Genomic DNA, 12,510 nt, shown 5'->3' with positions numbered 1-12,510 from the left:
AACAGCAACTTGTTTATGCCACCAAACTGCAAATCAGACTCTTGGATCCAGCAAACAATTTTGCAGATGCACACTTTACATACATAAAGAGCCTGGTTCCCAGACAGAAAAATTCAACACACACTGTAGATTTCTGTGGGTGCCTTTTTCTCAGATAATTTTGTCAGTTTACAATGTGTCCAGGAGGTCCAAATGAGCCAGTGAACATTTAGAAACTAAAATTATAATTTCACATGGCAATAAATCAAAAACTATATACTATTTCTTCTTTCTTACCACTGTCTTCTAGAGTGAAGTTTTGGCTGAACTCTGATGTTTCAATGCCAAAAATAAGTTGCCTTAGATGAAATTTAAGATTCGTGCCCTATATGCAGGGCATCTGCTTGAGGATGCAAGGCTTGCATAATGATGTTTATAAGGAACAATCATCTATGCTGTCATTCATTTGGACAAGTGATGCTAATTTTCACTGTGCTTCTCGTTGCTCTCCCTTACTGCATTCCCAGATGAAATGTATCACACCATGGTTTTAATTTGTTAAAAGCATTACAATCAAACTTTTTTTTAAAACGCAGAGGTGGTGCGTGTATGGAATGAGTTGCCAGAGGAAGTGGTGGAGGCTGGTACAATTACAACATTTAAGAAGCATCTGGATGGGTATATGAAGAAGAAGGGTTTAGAGGGATATGGACCAAGTACTGGCAAATGGGACTAGATTAGGATAGGATAATCTGGGTGGCATGGATGAGTTGGACTGAAGGGTCTATTTCCATGCTGCACATCTCTGACTCTATTTAAACACTTTTGCTGTATCAAAGAAATAATCAACTTTTTTTTAATCGTGTCAAGAAATTGACATTAGATTTTACTTTTATTTAAATAAAATGCTACAGCAAATCTATTTAGAAAAAAATGTCACTACCTGTCAACTACAGTATCATTTCAGGCCAGATATTGTAAGGTTTGAACACGTGCATGAAGGTAATGACCGTAAACCACTGGTAGAATTTAAAATAGAAACAGGGCATTTAAAAGATATAATTGTACGCTGCTGGTCATGGTTGGTGAATCCCTTCATTTTTCCCTTATGACAGCAAAGGGAAATATGTCCAAAAACAAAAATAATTACTGTACAGACGTGACTATAGATTTCGTTCTTTCATTATCACTGGGTAAAAGACCTTGCATTCCCCATTTAATGCCATAATTGGGGCATCTTCACAAGGACTGTTACTATTCAAGACAACCCACCGTGCCTTTCTCAGTTTAATTCAAGATGTGTAATAAAACTAAGATTTGAAGACATCATTTACTTCCTGTGGACAAGTAAAGCCTAATATGAAGCCTGTCACAATAAAAACAGGACATAAGTCTTGCTTTTACCTGTCATGTTCAGATTATCTGCATTGTAAAGCAGAGAGATTTTAGTTACAAACTGACATGGAAAACCAGACTGGAATTCAGAATACAAGACAGATACAATTTTACAAGAAATTTGCCAGACCCGGGAATTGAGTTGTATTTAGAAGTACTCACTTTTAAACACTAACATCAACAGGGATTAAGAAAATTGTTTATTAGAGTCTAAAGGGTCCAACATTATTCATAACGACACATTTGCTCTGCCAGTATTAAAATATCCAAATGACATAGTTTCAACCACCAACATGTAACCAATCTTGAAAACCCGAACTACAGGTGGAAATAATGGGTGTTCAGGGCTAAACGGATGTAGTTCAGCTTTGTGAGATGTGATTACAGTATTGCTCAAGGAGAGATGCCTGGGTCTCTGACAGACACGAGGAATCATATCAAAAGTTACTGATGACACTTTCATAGGACATGGCAAATTCCAAGGGAGCTCTAAGGTACAAACTATGTTGGAAGAGTGGGCAAATGCAGATAAATACAGAAATATATGAATTTACATTTTGGGAAAGACAAGCAATGAAAGGAATAAGATGGTGCAAACAACTGGAAATCTAAGCATTTATCGGCTGATTTTTAAACATACAAGAGCCAAATGGGAAACAAAAAAGTGGGATTCTGGATTTAATATTTGGACAATGAAAACAAAATGTTGAGCGCCTATTAAAAATACAACAGAACAATTACTGAATACAGTTCCAAGTACTCCATACAATATTAAAGTATTGGAAACCACTCATTAGACTATAGTCAGAACTTGTCATATCTGCTATTAATGAAGGTTTGAAAAATTTAAAAATTTCAGTGGATCCAAGTAGGTTTACAAAGACCAAATGAGCTTTCAAAGTGACAAAAGGTTTTGAGAATGAAAACAGCAAAAGACTGGTTCTGTCTTTTGGCAACTTAGTGACAAGTGCAGTGAACACAGGATTAACAAAAGAAGGATAAAGGGAACGGTCTAAATCCAAGATGAGCAAACATTGGTTTGTGAGAAACCAGAGTATGAAAATATGGTTCTCTGAAATAACAGTACATGAACAAGAGTCACTTCCCACCTCCAAAAGTGCATCCAGATTACAGCCAAGACGACAACACTTTATTTTTGTAGAAAGGCTCCAAAAGCAGCCTCAAATGGTGCCATTTGGCCAAACGTGAGGTTATTCAGTTTGGAAGCATAAACAAGGCAGCAGGTTACTATCTGAATGGCTGTAAATTGGGAGAGGGCAGCGTGCAGCAATATCTGGGTATCCTTGTGCACTAGTTGTATGCAAGAGCAGCAGGCAGTAAATATGGCAAATGGTTTCAAGTATAGGAACATGCATGTTACACGGGGCCTTGGTGAGGCTATACCTAGAATATTGTGTGCACTTTTGTCTCCTTTCCCAAGAAAGGATGCTGTTGCTGTCAAGGGAGTGCAGCAAAGGTTTACCAGGCTGATTCTGGAGATGGCAGGACTGACGTATGAGGTGAGCTTGTCTAGGTTAAGAGTTTACACTGGAGTCCAGACAAATGAGGGAAGATCTCAGAGACTTATAAATTCTAACAGGATTAGACGGGGTAGATGCAAGAAGGAGATTCCCAATGGAGGGTGCATCTAGGACCAGGGGTCACAGTCTGAAGATTCAGGGTGGACTATTTAGGACAGATATGAGGAGACATTTCTTCACCCAAAAGAGTGGTGAGATTGATTCAGAGAAAGTGAGAACTGCAATGCTGGAGATCAGAGTCGAGAGTGTGGTGCTGGAAAAGCACAGCAGGTCAAACAGCATCCAAGGAATAGGAGAATCAATGTTTTGGGCATAAGCCCTTCATCATCTTGGTGAAGGGCTTATGCCCGAACGTCGATTCTCCAGCTCCACAGATACTGCCTGAACTGCTGTGCTTTTGCAGCACAACATTCTCAACTGTGAAATTCATTACCACAGGAAACAGTTGATGGCAAAACATAACATATTCAAGAGGTGGCTAGATATAGGACTTCGGGCAAATGGGATCAAAATTTATGGGGAGAAAGCAAGATTAGGCTACTGAGTTGGACAATCAACTATGACCGTGATGAATGACGAGGCAGACTCGAAGGGCCGAATGGCCTCCTCCTGCTCCTAGGTAACTTATCATGGTTTAGTCAATGAGCTTTAAAATTGTTTTAATGCATCATGTTGATGTCAAAATTGCTCCCATCACTTCTGGATCTAAAGCTACCAACACATTCAGCAACTGTCCTAGTTTAAATATTTTGTCTGGATCATATTTGAAAAACCATTTACACTGTTTAGATACTGCCACTTCAAAAATTAAAGTAATAGTTTACACCAAGCTAGTCACAATTAGTATAAGATTAAAGTTTTAAGTACTCACTTAAATGGAATGTTACATTTGAACTATCAAATAATTCTACATAATAACTCTTCTGAAAGCACATTTCGAACCCACAACCTCGAACACCTAGAGAAGGGCAAGGGAAACAGATGAACGGGAACATTGCCACCTGTAAGTTCCCCTCCAAGCCACACACCACCCTGATTTGGAATTATACCAACATTCTTTTACTGTCACTGAGTCAAAATTATGGAACTCCCTTCCCAACAACACCTGTGGGCTAGTGCCGAAACTCGGAGAGCTGTCTCACAGACAAGTCAAGCAACAGTCTGACATAGTAATTCTTACAGAATCATACTTACAGATAACACCCAGACAGCACCATTGCCATCCCTGAATATATCCTATCTCACCGGGCAGAACAGACCCAGCAGAGGTGGTGGCACAGTGGTATACAGTTGGAAGGGAATTGCCCTGGGATTCCTTGACATCGACTCCAGACCCCATGAAGTCTCATGGCTTCAGGTTAAACATGGGCAAGGAAATCTCTTACTGGTTACCACATAACGTGCTCCTTCAGCTGATGAATCAATACTCCATGTTGAACAACACTTGGAGGAAGCACCGAGGGCGACAAGGACGCAAAATGTACTCTGGGTGGGGGATTTCAATGTCCACAGAGTGGCTTGGTAGCAGCATTACTAATCAAGCTGGTCGGGTCCTCAAGGATATAATTGCTAGACTAGGTCAGTGGCAGATGGTGAAGGAACCAAGAGGAAAAAATATACTTGACCTCATCCTTATTAATCTGCCAGCTGCAGAAGCAGCCATCCATAACAGTATGGGTAAAAGTGACCACCACGCTATCCTTGTGGAGACAGAGTCCTGCCTTCACATTGAGAATAACCTCCCATCATGTTGTGTGGCACCATCACCATTCTAAATGGGACTGACTTCAAATCAATCTAGCAGCTCAAGGCTGGGCATCCATAAGGTGCTGTGGGCCATCAGCAGCAGAACTGTACTCCAGCTCAATCTGCAACCTCATGGCCTGGCATATCCCCCACTCAACCATTACCATCAAGTGGGGATCATCCCTGGTTCAATGGGAGAATGCAGGAGGACATGACAGGAGCAACATCAGGCAGACCTGGAAATGAGGTGTCAACCTGGTGAAGCTACCAAGCAAGACTACTTGTGTGCCAAATGGCATAAACAGTAATAGACAGAGCTAAGCGATCCCATAACCAACGGATCTGATCTAAGCTCTGCAGTCCTTCCACATCCAGTCTTGAATGGTGGCGGACAATTAAACACGGTGGTACAGTGGTTAGCACTGCTGCCTCGCAGCGTCAGAGACCCGGGTTCAATTCCCGCCTCAGGCGACTGACTGTGTGGAGTTTGCACGTTCTCCCCGTGTCTGCGTGGGTTTCCTCCGGGTGCTCCGGTTTCCTCCCACAGTCCAAAGATGTGCAGGTCAGGTGAATTGGCCATGCTAAATTGCCCGTAGTGTTAGGTAAGGGGTAAATGTAGGGGTATGGGTGGGTTACGCTTCGGCGGGTCGGTGTGGACTTGTTGGGCCGAAGGGCCTGTTTCCACACTGTAAGTAATCTAATCTAATCTAATCTAATCTAATCTAATCTAATCTAAACTCACTGGAGGAGGCGGCTCCACAAGTATCTCCATCCTCAATGATGGAGGAGCCCAGCATATCAGTGCAAAAGATAAGGCTGATGCATTCGCAACGATCTTCAGTCAGAAGTGCCGAGTGGATGATCCATCTCAGGCTCCTCCAGTGGTATCAAAGATAACAGTCTCCAGCCAATTCAATTCACTCCACATGATATCAAGAAAAGACTGGAAGCACTGGATACTGCAAAAGCAATGGGCCCTGTGAACATTCCGGCAATAATACTGAAGACGTGTGCTCCAGAATCTGCCGCTCCCCTAGCCAAGCTCTTCCAGCACAGTTACAACATAGAAAATTGCCCAGGTACACAAAAAGCAGGACAAATCCAACTCAGCCAATTACCACCCAGTCTACTATCCATCATTAATTAAGTGATGGAAGGAGGTCAACAACAATGCTATCAAACAGCACCTGCTCAGCAACATCCAGTTTGGGTTTCGCCAGGATCACTCAACTCCTGATCTCATTATGGCCTTGGTTCAAACATGGACAAAAGAGCTGAATTCCAGAGGTGAAGTGAGAGTGATAGCCCTTGACATCAAGGCTGCATTTCATTGAGTATGGCATCAAGGAGCCCTGGCAAAACTGGTATCAATGGGCATCAGGAGGGCAAACACGCAGCTGGTTACAGTCATATCTGGCACAAAGGAAGATGGTTGTGGTTGTGGACGGTCAGTCATCTCAACTCCAGGACATCTCTGCAGATGTTCCTCAGGGTAGTGTTCTCAGCCCAACAATTTTCAGCTACTTCATCAATGACCTTCCCTCTGTCATAATGTCTCAAGTGGGTATGTTCGCCAATGATTGCAGTGTTCAGCACCATTCACAACTCCTCAAGTACTGAAACAGTCCATGCTCAAATGCAACAAGATCTGGACAACATCCAGGCTTGAGTCAACAGGTGCCAAGTAACATTCACGCCACACAAATGCCAGACAATGACCATCCCCAATAAGAGACACTAACCACTGCACCTTGACATTCAACAGACTTACCATCACTGAATCCCCCACGGTCAACATCCTTGGGGTTACCATTCACCAGAAACTCAACTGGACTCACAGCATAAACACAGTGGCTACAAAGGCAGGTCAGAGACTAGGGATACTGTGGCGAGTAACTCACCTCCTGACACTCTAAAGTCTATCCGCCATCTACAAGGCACAATTCAGAAGTGTGATGGAATACTACTCACTTGCCAGGATGGGTGCAGCTCCAATAACACTCAAGAAGCTTGACACCATTCAGGGGAAAGTAACTGGCTTGATTGGCACCACATCCACAAACATTCAATCCCTCCACCACCGGCACTCAGTAGCGGCAGTGTATACTATCTTTAAGATGCACAGCAGAAATTCACCAAAGATCCTTAGATAGCACCTTCCAAAGCCACGACCACTTCTGTCTAGAAGGACAAGAGCAGCAGGTACTTGGGAACGCCACTACCTGCAAGTTCCCCTCCAAGCCACTCACTACTCTAACTTGGAAATATACTGCCGTTCCTTCACAGTCATTGGGTCAAAATCCTGGAATTCCCTCCCTACTGGTATTGTGGATCAATCCACAACAAGTGGACTGCAACAATTCATGAAAGCAGCTCACCATCACCTTCTCAGGGCAAACAAGGATGGGCTATCAATGCTGGCCAGCGACGCCCAAGTCCCACAAATGAATTTTTAAAAAGTTGTGGGTGTTCTTACACCTCAGTAGGTCAAGAGAACAGTTCATCATTTTCTCCAGGAAATTGAGAGTGGGAAATAAATACTGATGTAGCCACTGACACCCACATCCAGTGAACGAATAACAAAAGAAAAACCCTTCACAGAGGCTACAAATCAATATTAATTTTTCTTTATATAGACGAATCCCATTTTCTCCACTTCCATTGCTTTCCCTTTCAATACTATCCTCTGGACTACTGGGAAAACAGAACAAGATTGCCCACGTACCATTTTCTTTAAAAGGTATATTAAGAGCTCCTTGATGTTAATGAAAATACTTTAAACTTCATGTGATGAGTAAAATTAAATATTTTACTGCAGCATTCAAGCTAATTTCTTCTTAGAACAATGGCAGTATTAAAAAGATAGGGTCAGGTCTTAAGAACACAACTTCAAGCTAATGAGTTCAGTAAATGCTATCTTGGTAGATGCAAAACACATAAGCAGAAAATACTGGAAATACTCAGTAGGTTTGTCAGCATCCATAGAGATACAAAGAGTGTTAGTGCTTCAGGAAGGTGACTTCTCATCAGAACTAAATTCTGAACTGGAACTGTGATGAAAGATCACCAATCTGAAATGTTAATCTGGTTTCTCCTTCCACATGCCCGAGTTCTTAGAGTATCTTCTGCTGTTATTGCCGATTTCAAGCATCCATAATTTGGTTTTATATCAGACCCAAATATTTTCCACTGCACACTGATTAAACTTCTCTTTAAAGTTACAATTTTCTCTTTAAAAAGAGGTACATTAGGTTGCAAAGACAACACGCGGCAAAGATAGAATTTGCGTCATACATAATACAGTAATGTTATGGGAATACCACTGTCAGGAGAATTTTAAGGTGTACAAAATGGAAACTGCTGCAGGAAAACAGCACAACCATGAATTGAATAAATAGTTTAATAACTATGATAGCTACAATATCCAAAACCAAACAATTATTACAACTACCAACAAAATAACTACCAACACTCAGACAAGGGCAGAGGGAAAATTGTCACTCATCGTAAGTACAATTGGAAATCTAAACTGCAAGTTGAGTACCTATATTTAAAATCAATCTGGTTACATAACAAAGTATAATGATTATTTGTTTTGCATTAAAAGCAGCTGTCTTCATAGATAGAGCAAGGATGCGGATTGTAACTAAAAGATGTTGTTGGATACAACTGCTGTCATAATACAAACAGGCGAGGGGCAAATATTCCAACGGCTGTAATACAAGCTTGAAATGCATTGTCATGTGATGTGATATCTCCTCATTTACCCATACCAATCATTGACAATTCTGCCCTCCCACCTCCTTGGCCTTTCATTCAATCCTCCCTTCTAAGCTTTCCTCCAGGTTTCATTAACTTTACCATGTAAATTATAAATATAGATAATATTATTCTAATTATTCCAAGTTCCTCCCCATTTATTCCAATACCTCATGCACAAGGTATTAGTCGACTGAAGATTCATAACAAACATTAGAATGCCATTGTGAGTTAAACATGACTATGCAAGTATGAAATATTATGAAAGCAGAATAAAACACTTGCACCCAACTGTTTTCCCTGGTGCTGTCAATCCAAATGGTGAGTCCAAATCTAAAAGGTATTACCGCAAGAAAAACACACCGATAAATTAAATTTTTCAAAAATTTTATATAACCATGTATATTAAAATTGTTACATTGCCAGACGCCTTTCTAAATTTTTGTACTGGAAATTCATATGTTCACATTATTATGAAACTGCCTGTGTAAACTTTTTACACATTTCTTTCCAACCACTACAGGTATTGTGTTATAAGTGGTAGGAACATGTAATTACAGCATAACAAGTTTAGAAAACGTTGCCAGCATAAGTGTGAATCCAGGGACTCACAACACAAAACAGATACAATTTTAAAAGGAATTTATCAAACCACCACAACCTGTTCCAATTATGTGTCTAAATTTAATTCCCATAAAATTACTCCCAAATTCTTATGTGCAACATGACTGTAGATCAACTAGTAATCCATATTTTGCTTTACAATCTTTTATTTGCTGATCCCATTCTGAGAAATATCCCCTTATTCCAATTTTCCATGGATAACATTACAGGAAAGGCACTGGTAGATGCTAACCATAAATTCATAATATGAACGTTCCATCTAGATTGTCCATTCAACTCCCAAAAGACTTCCATGTTTAATAACCCTGGATCATATTAGCTGACATAAACTTAGCGAGCTCCTGTTTTAATCCTTAAAACATTAACATTATTTTGTTTCACCACCTTTGCAAGTACAGAATTCATTTCATGCATCACTATAGTAACTGAAGTCTGGCCTGAACTTTCCATTTTTTAAAAAAATTCCTTAGTTTGAAATGCTGGCCTTCTTAGGGTTGCACTTGATGCACTGGAAAGAAAATGTCTGAAATTTAAATACTGCAAACACCAATCTTAAACATTTCTGATAAATCATCCTTGTCTTTGCACAAGACTGTAGAGTCCTACAGTCATTCCTGAAGGCTTAATTCTGTAATCACTGACAATCTTCCTTTGTACTCCCTGTACTTTTTTTTGGAAAAGAGAGAAACCTAAATTCCAGATGGTACTACTGATTTAGCTTAATCAAGGTCAAAATGAAATTTTAGAATTCTCTGTTTCGAGGTTACACCCCTAGATTATTTATATCAAACAGCGCTAATCACTTTTCTAAAAAAACGATTGTTGACAGAAAGGAGCTTTTTGGATTGGCACACTGATAATTATGATTTGCCACCATTAAAGTTTAGTGTTATCTTCAAATTCAGAAATCTTAAAACATAATTCTATCCACTGGATCATTTGAAAATATAAATAATAGCCACTCCAATGTCAACCCTTGTGCCAGCTTAAAAGAAAATCAGCTGCAACCTCGGCTCCTTGTGTACCACTGCTTGCTGTTGTTTACCTAACCAGCCAATTACTAATCATGATTATCCCACACAACTGAATATTGTCTTTTTTTTTCCATTGAGTAAAAGGAGTTAAAATAACCTGACAACTGAAAAATTTCTATTTGTGAACCCCTCCCCATCATGTATTTTAATCTAAAGTTCTTATAAAAAATACCAAGTTTCATCCTAAAATATGCCAAATACAGTCACAACAGAATCAGCCCAGCAATTGTTTTTCAGCCTTTGCAATTCAGTCAATGCTTTTTTTTAAATACAGATCCAGTGCCATTTTTATTTTGATTCAAATGTCTGGTTTAATATGAAAGAAAAACACTCCAGCTTTAAATTAATTCACATCAAATAGACATTTTGCACAGCAGACATAGAAAACTGCAGACATTTGTTTTGAAACTATTTCTCACAAATCAACTCAATTCAGAAGCGCAAATTACCATCAGTGAGAAATTACTCCTAAACTGTTATCAATGTTCTGTTCTTAAACAATAGATGTATTTCCAGCAAAGCAAGATGAGCTGACTAGGTCAAAAATATCCATTTCACCTCTGCAGTTTCCACTACTTGATAGTCCAACCAAGAGCTGGCAAAATTTATCTTCCAGTCCAAATTAGACAGCTCCAAGACATGAACCCATAAGAAACCAACTAACTGACTGCCTGACTGACTACAAGCCGCAAGTACAAACAACTTACAACACACAAATCAAACAGAAATTTCTAAGGGGAGAAGAAGTGAAGAACTTCAGTGTGCTATGCTAGTTATAGACCATTTCTGGTCAGTTGCATGAAATTAGGATCAAATCTAAAAGTTGTAGATGTTGGGATATAATAGATTTTTCCATATGGAGATTCAATGGAATTTGCAAGTGACTGAAGTGTGGTCATTCAATGTACACTCTCACAACAAATAATGTAAATAGTAGCTAAGTCAAATGTTAAAAACTTGCATTATTAGAAACTGTTAGATGGTTGATAAAGATAGAGTAACAAGGAGATTTTCAGGGATTGCTCATTAATAAATCTCACAACAACTAACATCTATATGGCACTTAACATGTTGCAATGCCCTCCCACATACGTTTCATAGCAACATTATATGGCAAATTTTGAAAAATGAGCTGTGTAAGGAGACATTTGACTACAACTTGATCATCTGGCCAAAGCAGAAGCTGTTAAATAGCATGTTAAAAGGAGAGAGGGGTTAAAAGGCTTCAGAACGGATTCCAGAATTCAGGCACAAGATAGACGCCAATGGAGAAAAGGAAGTCAAGGATTCACGAGAGACCAGAATTGGAACGATGCAGATTTTTCAGAGGCTGTAGCACTGGGGTTTATGATAATGGGAAATGGCAATGGAGGAATTTGAACACAAAGGGTGATAATTTTGTTAGTCAATGCATTGTTGGATTGAGTCAACTTACTCCACCAAGCACACAGTGAGGCAACTTGGTGTGACTAAAATAATAATTTGTTGGCTGAAAAAATACACAACCAATTGATGAACTTAAGAACTATTTGTGCAACAAATATGAAGCACAAATATTTTTGAATTTTTAACACCCATGAACGTCAAACACAAGATCAAAATCTTTAAACGTATGTTGTGTCAGTATATAACTAATCTGTTATGATGTGAAATGCAGACATCTGGCAGTACTTCCAGATTAAGCCTGTTTTTCTTCGTTGGAACATCTTTCCAAATCACAAGTTAACAAGTTGGAACTCACTCATTTTTTACTCAAACAAACGTTCATAGACGCATTCATCAACAATTTTTAAACCCTACTTGGAGGGGGTGAAAGCAATAGCAGAGCGGTAACGTCTTGACATTTTAACACAAATGCAACAAAACATTAGTAATCTCCATTGTGTCATTTACAAAATGTAGGATGGTACGTCTTTGAAACAGACGAAAAAAACCCATCCCCCCTCCAATCCAATGAACAACAAAACCTAAGAAAACGTGCGGATCAAAAACTAAAGCCAAAACAATGTGTTCTAAAGAAAACGCCATAATCAAACAAATATAAAATACAACCTGTCAATGAAAGACGTATGTGCGATATTAACATACATTCTTATTTTTACATAAGGGCAGGCACAGACTTGTTTATCAAGCAGGCCCTAATTTTTTTTTTTGCTCGCTTACCAGATCAAGTATTTCAGTTTCTGCTGCAGTGCACTCGCCTCCGACTGTGAGAGCCCAGGCACCAGAGACGGCAAAGCCGCGGTGCCCTCTTGTTTGCGAGGCTGTTGCCCGGGCTCCGGCTGCTCCTCTGCCATGGTGATGGTGGTGGTGCGGCGGCGACGGCAGCACCGGGGAAGGGGAAGGAGGAGGAGGAGGAGGAAAGGGAAGGTCTCAGCAAGTTGAGCAAGAGGGAGGGTGAGGGGGTTAGGTTTTTTTTTGGGCGCGCGGAG

At 39.9% G+C, this 12,510-nt stretch overlaps 1 protein-coding gene across 1 annotated transcript in view; it reads right to left on the bottom strand.

Moving 5' to 3' along the window:
• LOC122541026 (DNA-binding protein RFX7-like) overlaps positions 1-12,451 on the bottom strand; it is an 88,311-nt gene extending 75,860 nt beyond the window's left edge. Inside the window, exon 1 of the mRNA XM_043677482.1 lies at positions 12,242-12,451. Coding sequence (XP_043533417.1) covers positions 12,242-12,375 — 134 coding nt within the window. The 5' untranslated portion in view covers positions 12,376-12,451. The remainder of the gene's footprint in view (positions 1-12,241) is intronic.
• Between the last annotated feature and the right edge of the window lie 59 nt (positions 12,452-12,510).

This window comes from Chiloscyllium plagiosum, chromosome 36 (assembly GCF_004010195.1).
Source record: "Chiloscyllium plagiosum isolate BGI_BamShark_2017 chromosome 36, ASM401019v2, whole genome shotgun sequence".
In the NCBI taxonomy this organism is placed as follows: domain Eukaryota; kingdom Metazoa; phylum Chordata; class Chondrichthyes; order Orectolobiformes; family Hemiscylliidae; genus Chiloscyllium; species Chiloscyllium plagiosum.
The sequence above is the reverse complement of the archived record's forward strand: the minus strand, read 5'-3'. Positions and strand labels throughout refer to the sequence as shown.